Here is a 10,742-nt window from a genome sequence, read left to right on the forward strand (position 1 = left end):
CCCAACTCATCCATTTTCTTTGCCACCCAGCTGTTAGGCCAGATGTGGCACCAGAAGGGAGCTGGCTTCACCGCTGTGAGGCTGCCCAGGCATGGATGCGGGTACTGAAACATAGACATTTGATTGGAATTAAATGGGCTGCACTGGTTGCCACGAGTTCTTTTTTTTTCCTTCTATGAAGCTTGAGAAAAGCCATCAGAGAGACAAAGCCAGTACTCTTGTTATTCCCACCTCATGTGGTTTCAACCCTTGTACCAGCTAGCTGTCTCAGTCATCAGCCAGGACTCCCCATCTTCTCAACCACCCGCTTTGTTTCAGAATGCCCCATCAGGTGTAATGTTTGACAAAGATGTCACCAAAGAAACCCAAGCAGGCTTTGTTCCAAAATGCCCCAAACCTAGCACATGGGCATCTTGCCAGGCCCTGGTGTCAGATAACCATCGCTGTGCCAAATTGGACCACCTGATGTTTACACTTTCTCAGGAGATTTGGAAAGAAGACAGAGTTAGTTGCTTTGTCCAAGCTGGATATTCTTTTCTCCTAAGCAAAGCTAAAAATAATAATAACAGCTATTGGGAATTAAGCAATTCTATGTGCAGAACAATCTACATAAATTATCTTTAGTCCTAACTACACAATTAGACTTTTCCCCCCTCATTTCATAAAAGAACAAACTTAGACTCTGAAGGATTAAGTGGTAACTTGTTTAAAGTCACAGAGGTGAAAAATGGCAGAATCAGAATTTGGATCTAGTTCTATCTGACCCCAAAGTTCAGTTGTGTCTCTTCCACTCGGCCAGGCTGCTTCTCAAGTGTGAAAAAAACCTGGATCTTGGGATCACTAAAAAATAAGTCAACGTGTCAACAAAATAAAGAAATCCTGCAGATGTGTTGTTTATCTGATTGTCTTAAGCAACTCCTACAGTACATTCTGGAATCAATTAAGGATTTGTAGATTCAGTCTGATATTCTCTCTCTGTCCTCTTCTCTTCACACACACACACACACACACAAACACACACTGTATTATGGGTACATATATTTATAGGACAAAACACTGCAAACCATTCAAAGCAATGACCATGAAGGCAAGACAAGATCCTCAATCACTAAAAAAGATGCAATTATCTTTACTGCACTGTAACTTACTTGGGTTGCAGTTCAAAGTAAAAGATTTTTGAAAGATTTCCAGAAAAAAAAAAAAGCTGAAACCAAAAATAGTTTCCTTCTTAACCCTTGTTGAACTAGAACTTCCATCCCCAAGGAGTCTAATCAATCAAGTTTCCCATGGTATACATCTGCTTCTGTTTTAGCCTGAATATTTTTTGTGCTATTGTCATCACATTTTGAGATTCTCAAAATCTGCATGTATATTGTAATTAGCCTCCAATTAAAATAAATAAATTTTTTAAAAATGGAAAAAAAATCTGTATGTAAATACAATGCAACTATAGGCTCTTATGCCTGGAGAATCTCAGGGACGGGGGAGCCTGGTGGGCTGCCGTCTATGGGGTCGCACGGAGTCAGACATGACTGAAGTGACTTAGCAGCAGTAGCATAGGCTCTAAATCATGGCCTTTTCCTAGAAGTCCTTAAAGCCAGAGACAAGTTGTCAGGAGAGAAATCCTGCCTCCAGGAGGAGTTTGTATTTTCCCTCTTCAAGGACTGGCTGCTCTCTTCTCCTGGCTTGTGGACAATCCCTCCACTTCTTCCTTAAAAGAGAACTGCCTGGAGACTTCCTTGGTAGTCCAGTGGTTGAGAATCCATGCTTCCAATGAAGGGGATGCAGGTTCGATCCCTGGTCAGGGAATTAAGATCCCATATGCAGTGCACCACAGAAAGACCCTGTGCTGCAGCTAGAGAAGCCTGCGCACCACAAAGAAGACCCCCGTAGTCAAAATAAAAACAAAAACTTTTTTTAATTTAAAAAAAAAGAGAACTTTTTGATCAGGATTGAGCTCCAAGGTCAGATCTTAATCCGTCTTTGTGCATAGGTTACATTTAGCAGTCCAAGTAAGAAAACTCCATTTATTATGGCAACTACCCTCCCCCATCAAGAGGGTCTAATAAATGAGCTCATATTTCAGTGACCCCTAAAATACACAAGGTTAATCCTCTTTCACGAGATGCTCATGGCTTCTTGACTTATTACTGGTCTAAAGCACGATGTGCTAATGAGATTAAAATGATTTTCCCCATTCAACTCCTTTTCTTCTCTGTCTTTTCCCTCTGTTTCTACCAATGCTTTTCGGTTGATTAATTACCTGGGAGTCTAGTCAAATCTCACTCAGCCTGAGACACACACACCTCAGTTCCAGACTATGAGATGAAGGCCCTGTTGGCAGATGAATATGACGGATGGACACAGGGTGTCTTCAGGGTCCCTGAGAGAAGAGGAACCACTTTTCTGCAGCTGAGCCTGCCTTGCTTTACCTGGATGATTCATAAGATACACAACTATAATTCCTACTCAAAATAGGCTTTTTTTTTTTTTTTTTTACAACACAGCAGTCTTATTCCTCTCATAAATAATGATTTCCCTCACTGTTTGATGGGGACATGTAAGCCCAAGCCATGCAGTACTTCTCCCAAGGGGGAAAAGTTTGATTATGGAATGAAATTTATATTTCAACATCCTGCCCTTACTTCTCTGAAAGCCTCTGAGGCAGACCCTTCTGCTTACTGTCCTACAGAGAGATGGTCATCTGTAATGGTCTCTGCACAGCTGCGCTCCAGTAGAGGTGAAATGACACATTTCATGGGAAACCACTGTGGACAGCAAGTGGACAGAAGGGCGGCAGGGTCACTGGGTAATTCAAAGCTCATTAGAGTACGATGCTCTGGCAAGGAAGGTCATGTGTTCAATACACGAGAAGCAGGACAGCAGACCTCTTCCTTCCAAGGCCACAGTCTGCTCATCTCCGCATGTGCAGACACCTCCTGAAGCAGAAGGCATTTGGGGCAGAGGGGCACTGTCAGGATGAGTGTGAAGATAAGGAAGAAGCATTAGAGCACAGGTTTTCCATTTTATAGTGTTTTTTTATAGTTTTATAGTGTTGGAAATCATTTTCAAACTTCCAAATAAAGCCTTACATTAAGCCTCAACAGGTAGGCTTGATAAGGAACATGCTCTGGTTCAAGCTGGGAGAGAGGAGACTGGTGTTCCACCCACCAAGGCAGCCCCAGTCTCCACTGCTGTCTCCAAGGATGTCTGTGACATAGTCCCGGGAACCTGTGACAAAAGGGGCTTTTTAAGGCTCCTGAGATGAGGAGATGATCCTGGATTATCCAAGTGAGCCCAAGGGAATCACAGGAGTCCTTAAAGGGGAAGAGGGAGGGCAGAAGAGAAGAGGTGCTACAGAAGAATGGTCCGGAAAATGCAACAAAGCTGATTTAAAGATGGTGGAAGGGGACCATAAGTCCCCAAAATGCTGGCAACCTTTGGAAGTGGGACAAGGCCAGGAATGGAGCCTCCAGAAAGGAACGCAGCCCTGCTCACACCCCGGTGTTAGCCCAGTGACACAGAACTGGATTCTCACCTACCAAGATAAGAAAACGGCTATTGTTTTAGGCCATCAAACCTGGGGTAATTTGTCATAGCAGCCATAGGCCACTAACTCAGGGACTCTGCAGGATGGCCTGGGGCTCCACCAAACAGAGCACCGAACCTTTGTGCTATCCAGGTGGTAACCACTGCTCCCACCCACCATGGCACAATAGGGACAATGGGAAGCAGTAAGACCCATTGTCCGGGGTGGTAAAGGGTGGATCTCTGCTCTGGGAACCATTCCTGGGTTTAGCAATCCTGCCATGGAGTGTGGTTTGTTTTGGAACAGAGTGGACTGAGGCTGATACAGGGCTGAGCCTTTCACGGGCATTTGTTTCCTGTCCCCAGAGACTATATAAACAACAGGGCAATTAACTGAGTAGCAATTAACCCTGTGGGAGTCCATGCGTAGCAGAGAGACGTGCCCTGCCTTCCTAGAAAGAAGGAAGGTTGAGCAGCCAATGTGGACCACCCCACCTGTCTGGCTTGAATTCAGTCATGAAAATTTGTGGTTGAATATGGTCTCTTCCCACATCTCTGTCCCCTTTCCAGATCCCGTCAGGGCCAGCTCTGAGTGCCTCCTCTCCTTTCATAAGCATAAGCCTTTCTGGGGAAGCCTTTCAGTTCAGCGCCTAGAGAACTGAATGCCAGGGTTGCTGTGGATGGAGAGGAGGAAGGCAGCCGATTCTCCCCCCAAACTGCAGGTGCTACAGCTGATGCCCTTGTCCCCGGCCCACCTCCTGATGACATAGGGCCGCCGTGCTAAGATGACGAGGCTTCAGGAGGGTGCTGCTGCTCGGTGGAGTCAGATCAGGCTCAGTGTCCTCAGTAGGGTCACGGGATTATGATGTGGTCACCTTTCAAGTCCCAGCCTTCCTGCCTCAGGGATCCTGGGCTTCATGGCCAATGAGAAGCAGTCACTTGAATGGGCCTGGCCCCCTCCTCCCTCCAAGAGCCACGTGGGCCACTGACTTCAAAGTCTTACGCTAATGCCAAGCTCCGGTGTAATTGGGCAACTTCTCAGTGGCTCTGATTTGTAAATGCAGCAGCCCTACAGCAAATGCATATTCATCGTAACTATTCCTGTGAGTTCTGTCTCACAGATCACAGAGTCAAAGGTACAAAAATACATCAGCACGGCAGTATGCCAAGTGGAAGGGCCTAGGATCACCAACAGAAGGCAGCTGACAGGCAAACCCTGGGGGGCTCCGAGAAGGGGCAGAGGAGCGGGAAGAGATGGGGAATAGGTCCATGTGCACGTGTGTGTATGCGTGGGCACGCTCAGGCTCACTTGAGGGGAGGGATGTATACATAGGTGCACACGCAGGGTTTCAGTACTTAGAAAGACCCACCCGAGAGAGCACCAAGGATGGAAAGGTTAAAATCTGGAGGAAATGCAGGTTGAATAGCTAAAGAACAAAAAACAACAACAGCTGTCCCGGCTGGGAACTCCATTAGACAGTGAGACCGTCTCCCGAGGGGGCCAGTTGGGAAGTTCATTGCTTAAGACAACTGAGGGTGGAATAGGAAGCTGGGGAACACCTGGGACATCCACTTACTACTGACTGCTTCTGGGAGACATGACCTAAAGAGCACTTTTCTTTGTTTCCTGGTAGTCTTCTCTGCCTTCTCTTCTTTTTGATGGACTGGCCAGGTCCTCCACCTCCCTGCCCCTCTGGTCTTTCTCTTTCCTTTTTCTTCATTTTCTGTCTTTCTCAGGAGAATCAGGCTCCTGTCAACTGCTGCTCAATCTATGAAGACTGGGGAGGTCTCAGGGCTCTGCACCCAGTACATATACATCTTTGATGGAGAAGAGCTCCCTGCACAGAGCAGGTGCTCAGAGACAAGGAAGTGGGGGGTATGAAGGATGGAATTGGCCCAGCATCCTCCCAGCTTGCCCCTGCTCTGGGTCCCTTTACAAGAGCACAGCTGCCAGACTGGGAAGCAAGATGAAGCTTATATCCTCCCTAGAGCTGGAAGCTCCCAGCTCTGCCTGGAAACACTGCATAACAATGTGTCTCAATTAATCACCTCTTCCACTCCTTCATGCCAACTTTGTGTACAGCATTCCTGTCTCTCTTCTCTGCCCCATTCCCTTTCCTCTCTGTGAGGACTGCATCATTCCATCCTTAAGAGAAGGGAAGGCTGAAAACTGATAGTGTTGATGGGCAAGAAAATGATCAATATAAAGGCACCAGCAGGCTTGCCCACCTGCTCCTGCCTCCATTCACCTACACAGGTCCACCAGTTTTCACATCCATGGCATGGCATGGAGCTTAGTTCACTCCAGCCCAAACAGTCTTTGTATGTCATAGCATCACACAGCTTATACATCGTCAAAGCCCATGAAGTGAAAGTGAAAGTCACTCAGTCGTGTCTGACTCTTTGCGACCCCATGGACTAGAACCAATAAAGTAGGAAACCATCTTTGGTGAAGCAAGAGTTCATTGCCATAGTTTCAAAGGGGATGTATTTTTATTGTTTCTCTGCCATTCCTGGCATAACTTACTTCTTTTATCATTTTGGACTTAGGTAGGTATCTTCTAAAATTTCCTATTACAGTCAATGTAATTTGACTCTAAACAAAGGTAGGCATCTTCTAGAATTTCCTATTGTAGTAAATGCAGTCTATTTCCTATTGGAGTCAATATTTTACCATTGAGCAGTTAATTAGTTCTCAAATTGTTTGAGGATATCGCTCATCAACTAGAGTGCAAGACTATTAAGAAAGAAAGAACCATGCTACACAGTTCATGATATTTTCCTTGGATAGTTGCACACAGTAGGTGCTGCATAAATACCTCTAGATTAGCTCTGCATAAATACCTCTAATTAGCTCCTTAGCTCTGTCAAAAGAAAATTCATAACATAGACTAGACAGTAGTTAAAGCTAGGGAGGAATCACTCTCGACCCTCTGTTTTACTCACAATATGTTTCCACCTCTATCTTCATTGTGTCTTATCCTGTGGCCCCACTTTCTGAAATTACAAGCTCAACAGGGCAGACGTACCACGCAGCCAGTCGAATCCAGTTTGCGATCTGAGATGCAACGGAAGTTCTTACTGCAGCCCCCATTGTCCTTGCTGCAATCACGGACTGGTCCAAACGAGTCTAAGAGGACCTCCAGGCTGTCGAAGGAGGACGAGGTCATCAGCTCCTCTCTGTGGGAAGAAGTGGCAGGAGGTGGGAGGAGGTCAGGGGACGCCAGGTGCAACAGGTAGCTTCACATCCCACTTTCCTGTCTGGCCGACTAGATCACGTCTCACTCTCTCTTACAAATACTAAAGATCAACCAGTCTTGGAGCCTTGAACTAACAAATTATAGACGTTCTCCATCTCTGGGAAATAAGCCAAGGCAGTAACACCTGGTCAAAGAAGGAGGTCTAAACTCAGGCAAAGAAATTAACATTTTATTGCCTGTCAGTCCTGAGGGGCCGTAGGAAGTGCTTACAAACTCTCATTTTATGTCCTCTCTCGGTGCATCAGCCTTGCGGTGTGCAATATTGACCCAGATAGAGTAGACCTTGGCACTGCATCTGGGGAAGCGGAAGGCAGCCTGCCAGCTTCTCCTTCCAGCTTGATTCCTCTCCCAGCGCTCGGGACCTTCGGGTAGTTTCTCACCCAGCCTCCCAAACTCAGTGCGTGCCTCGGGCCCCGAGGCTGGACTCACCGGACCTCCACAGCATCTTCCATCACTGTCATGTCTGTCTTACACTTTGCTGATGGGTTGATGGCCAGTTCAGCAGGTGGAATCACAAAGCTTTTGCTGAGCGGCAGCCACATGCCCTCCCCAAGCGTGTAGGTGAATCTGCAGGGACACCCAACACCACCTGGTTAGGGCTGGGGGATAAACACCACCGGAGGACCTGGCACCCTAACTCCAGCTGCTTCCTTCTCAACCCTTGTAGTCCTCTCCAAAAAGGAGAGCGTATTCCCATTTTATGGATGAGATAATTGAGTCTGATGGAGGCAGAGAGGCTGACCCCTGCTCACGCATCCAGACCATTGGAGAGCTCAACATGTTATCCACTCGCCAGCTGCTAAAAGTATCCCTTCTTCAAACCATAAGACATCGAGTTCCAGTTTCCTTCAGATTTGAAGCTGGCTTCCATGATCTTGCTGCTGCTGCTGCTGCTAAGTCGCTTCAGTCGTATCCGACTCTGTGCGACCCCATAGACGGCAGCCCACCAGCCTCCCCCGTCCCTGGGATTCTCCAGGCAAGAACACTGGAGTGGGTTGCCATTTCCTTCTCCAGTGCATGAAAGTGAAAAGGGAAAGTGAAGTCGCTCAGCCGTGTCTGACTCTTAGCGACCCCATGGACTGTAGCCCACCAGGCTCCTCCATCCATGGGACTCTCCAGGCAAGAGTACTGGAGTGGGGTGCCATTGTCTTCTCCCTGATCTTAAGTCAGATATAACTGGAAGCATTTTAATTGAAAAGACACACCGGCCTCCCACCATTCCCATCCCTCAAATTGCACACCCACACTGGTAGCGATGCTTTCTCTCTGTGCCTAGAGGAACCCTACCAAGGAAAGGAAAGAAGCAAACTCCCTTTTTCTGGCTTCTGTGAGATGGGAGCAGAAACAGTTGAAGCCAGGAGCCTCCCAGGGGGAGAGAAGAAGATGAACAAGGCAAGCCTAGATGTATTCTCTGCTCTCTCTCTCTACCCACACCCCTAGCTAATGGTGCTAACCCTCTGGAGGCAAGGAAGATTTTTTTTTTTTCCTATAACAAGGGCTAAAAGGAATAAAGGAATCAATCAGCATTTCACGGGAGAGCTTAAGGAAACCATGAGAGAGTATTTGTTTATTTATTCATTCATTTGATTCCAAAGGCATTCAAATGCTCTGTGTTCACAGTCAAAAATAGTCCCTGGGATAAAAGCCAGTGTGGGTGGGATATCACGAGGCTGTGGCAGTCTGGCGTCCCCTTCCCACTTAATGTGGAGGGTGGAACAATGGAAGGATGTGTACAATTAAACAGAACCAGCACCGGCTCCATTAGCATGCTGGTCACTGAGCACCACTGCAGGTCCCACTCCTTTCTCTCCCCTAACCCACACGCTCCTCTCTCCACCACCGCCCCCGCCACCCCCTGCCGCTCCAGGTTGCCTGAGATGCTAGGAAAGCAGACTGATGACGTGAGATCTTTTATGAGACATGTAGCCCTGCTTAGGATGTGGGCCACAGAGAATCCCCACGGCCCAAGGCTCATGAGTTACTTAGTAACTAAGCCCCATGCTTTTTCATCCACTCCCTGAAGGACAGACCTGGGTAGTAGAGGAGCTGAAAGAAGAGAAAGCAGGGGCCCAGGGTGGGTGGGGGGCAAAACCACTGAGCACGTGGGTTTGGGGCAGGACTGGGGAGGTTTCTCCCTGATTCCCAGCCTGCCTCTCAGGGCCCTACTTCTCTGACCTGTGGGGGCACCTCTGCATTAGGCAGCACTGAAATAGCAGAGACGCTTTTGCTCCGAAGGAGGCACTCAGCTCTCCCTACCCATGGGAGCCAGAGGCAATGGGGGGGTGATGTCTGTGAGGGAGCTGTCTGCACCAGATGAGGGAAGCCCATTACTAGGGGGACAGAAGAGGAGACCCACCACCCCACTCTTCTGTGAAATTGTGCCTGGTGAAAGTATGCCAGCTCCTTCACACACACACACACACACACACACACCCTCCTATACACACACACACATGCTTGGGGAGGGCATTTGGTGGGTGTATGCGTGTGTGCAGGAGACCTGGGTTCAGTCCCGGGTTGGAAGATCCCCTGGAGGAGGGCATGGCAACCCACTCCAGTATTCTTGCCTGGAGAATTCCATGCACAAAGGAGCCTGGTGGGGTCATAAAGAGCCTGACAGGACTCAGCGATTAACCCTTTACTTTAAACCACAGAACTCAGTCCACATCTCCAAAGATGTCAGTCTCCAGTGGCTTCTGTCACCAAAATCGCTTCAAACTTTCTGTTCCTACAATGCAATTGGACTATGGCTCCTAAAGTTGTCCTGATTTTCTCATCTCTTTGCCTTTGCTCTTAATCCTCCTTTCTGAATTTTCTTTCCTCTCCTTTGCCAGACTCATTTTAAGACTCAGTTAAGGCCCCACCTCTTCCTGAAAGCTCCCCAGGGCCTTCACACTCTTAGGCTGAGTAAGGGACTCTCTTCTGCACATGGCACCTTATCACCCTGAGATGCTGATCTATACCCACCTTTTCACATGTCCATCACCATTTATACAAACATTCTCTCTTGGATGGCAGAGGACAGTTCTTTGTCATCTTTGTATTCCCCACTGCCAAACATAATTTCTGACCCAGGAAGGTCACTCCATGAATATTTACTGACTGATCAACAGGAGATTTAGTTATGTTCTTTAGTTTGAACAGGCTGCTAGCGGATATAATCCCAATTTCCCAATTTAAAGATAGAGGCGGTGGTGGAAATTCTTGTTCATTTAAAATAGGATATGGGTTAATCGCTTGGTTTGAATACATTTAATGGTTGAGATGGATCTGGATTTGATAGGATAAAGATCTTCCTGAATGCACAGCAGCTTCTGAAACATGACACTCTACCAAGTTAATAAGAAAACCTCCACTCTCTGGTAGGGTCAAGGTGAAGAAGTCCTGTAGGTGAAGCAAAGTCAGGTGTGGGTAGAGACCAACGTTTATTGAGAACTTTCTAAAGCAGGTGCTCTGTAGGACTGTGTGATTTATCCTCACCGCTGCCCTCTGAGATCAGTCATTTTCTCCCATTCTACCAAGGCGTTGACTAATGTTTTAAAAAGTTTAGCAACCTCCCAAGGTCACCTCTCCTTAAGTGGGAAAGATGGGCAATAGCCTGATTCTCAAGTGTTGCTCACAGCCGCTTTCCAGCCCATGTTGGCTCATGCCTATGAAATTCTGAAGTTTTCTTTTATCTGCAAAATCTACTGAGTGACTCCAAAATCCAAATATAGAACAAACTGTCAGAGAAAAGCTGCTTTCTAAAATCTCATCTGTCCCTCATCCATGTGGATTTGGCAGGAAGGACTTCAAAAAGCCACCAAACAGAAGTTGGGTGAACATCTGGAATGCTTTCCCAGGTTGGGTCTTCTCGCATGACAGTTGGTGGTGACCAGCACAGTTGATGGCTCAGCTGTGGATTGAGCCCTGCACATGGCCCTGTTGAACTGGCACTTGAAATTTCTGTCCAGA

The 10,742-nt window shown here is 47.2% G+C and overlaps 1 protein-coding gene across 1 annotated transcript in view; it reads right to left on the reverse strand.

Annotated features, from left to right (window-relative positions):
* The window catches only part of ASTN1 (astrotactin 1), a 355,026-nt gene that overhangs the window by 105,705 nt on the left and 238,579 nt on the right, over positions 1 to 10,742 (reverse strand). Inside the window, exons 10-11 of the mRNA XM_010850109.1 lie at positions 7,218 to 7,355; positions 6,558 to 6,708 (exon numbers count right to left, since the gene is read on the reverse strand). Coding sequence (XP_010848411.1) covers positions 6,558 to 6,708; positions 7,218 to 7,355 — 289 coding nt within the window. The remainder of the gene's footprint in view (positions 1 to 6,557; positions 6,709 to 7,217; positions 7,356 to 10,742) is intronic.

This window comes from Bison bison, unplaced genomic scaffold, assembly GCF_000754665.1.
Source record: "Bison bison bison isolate TAMUID 2011002044 unplaced genomic scaffold, Bison_UMD1.0 scf7180017864289, whole genome shotgun sequence".
NCBI classification, from domain to species: Eukaryota; Metazoa; Chordata; class Mammalia; order Artiodactyla; family Bovidae; genus Bison; species Bison bison.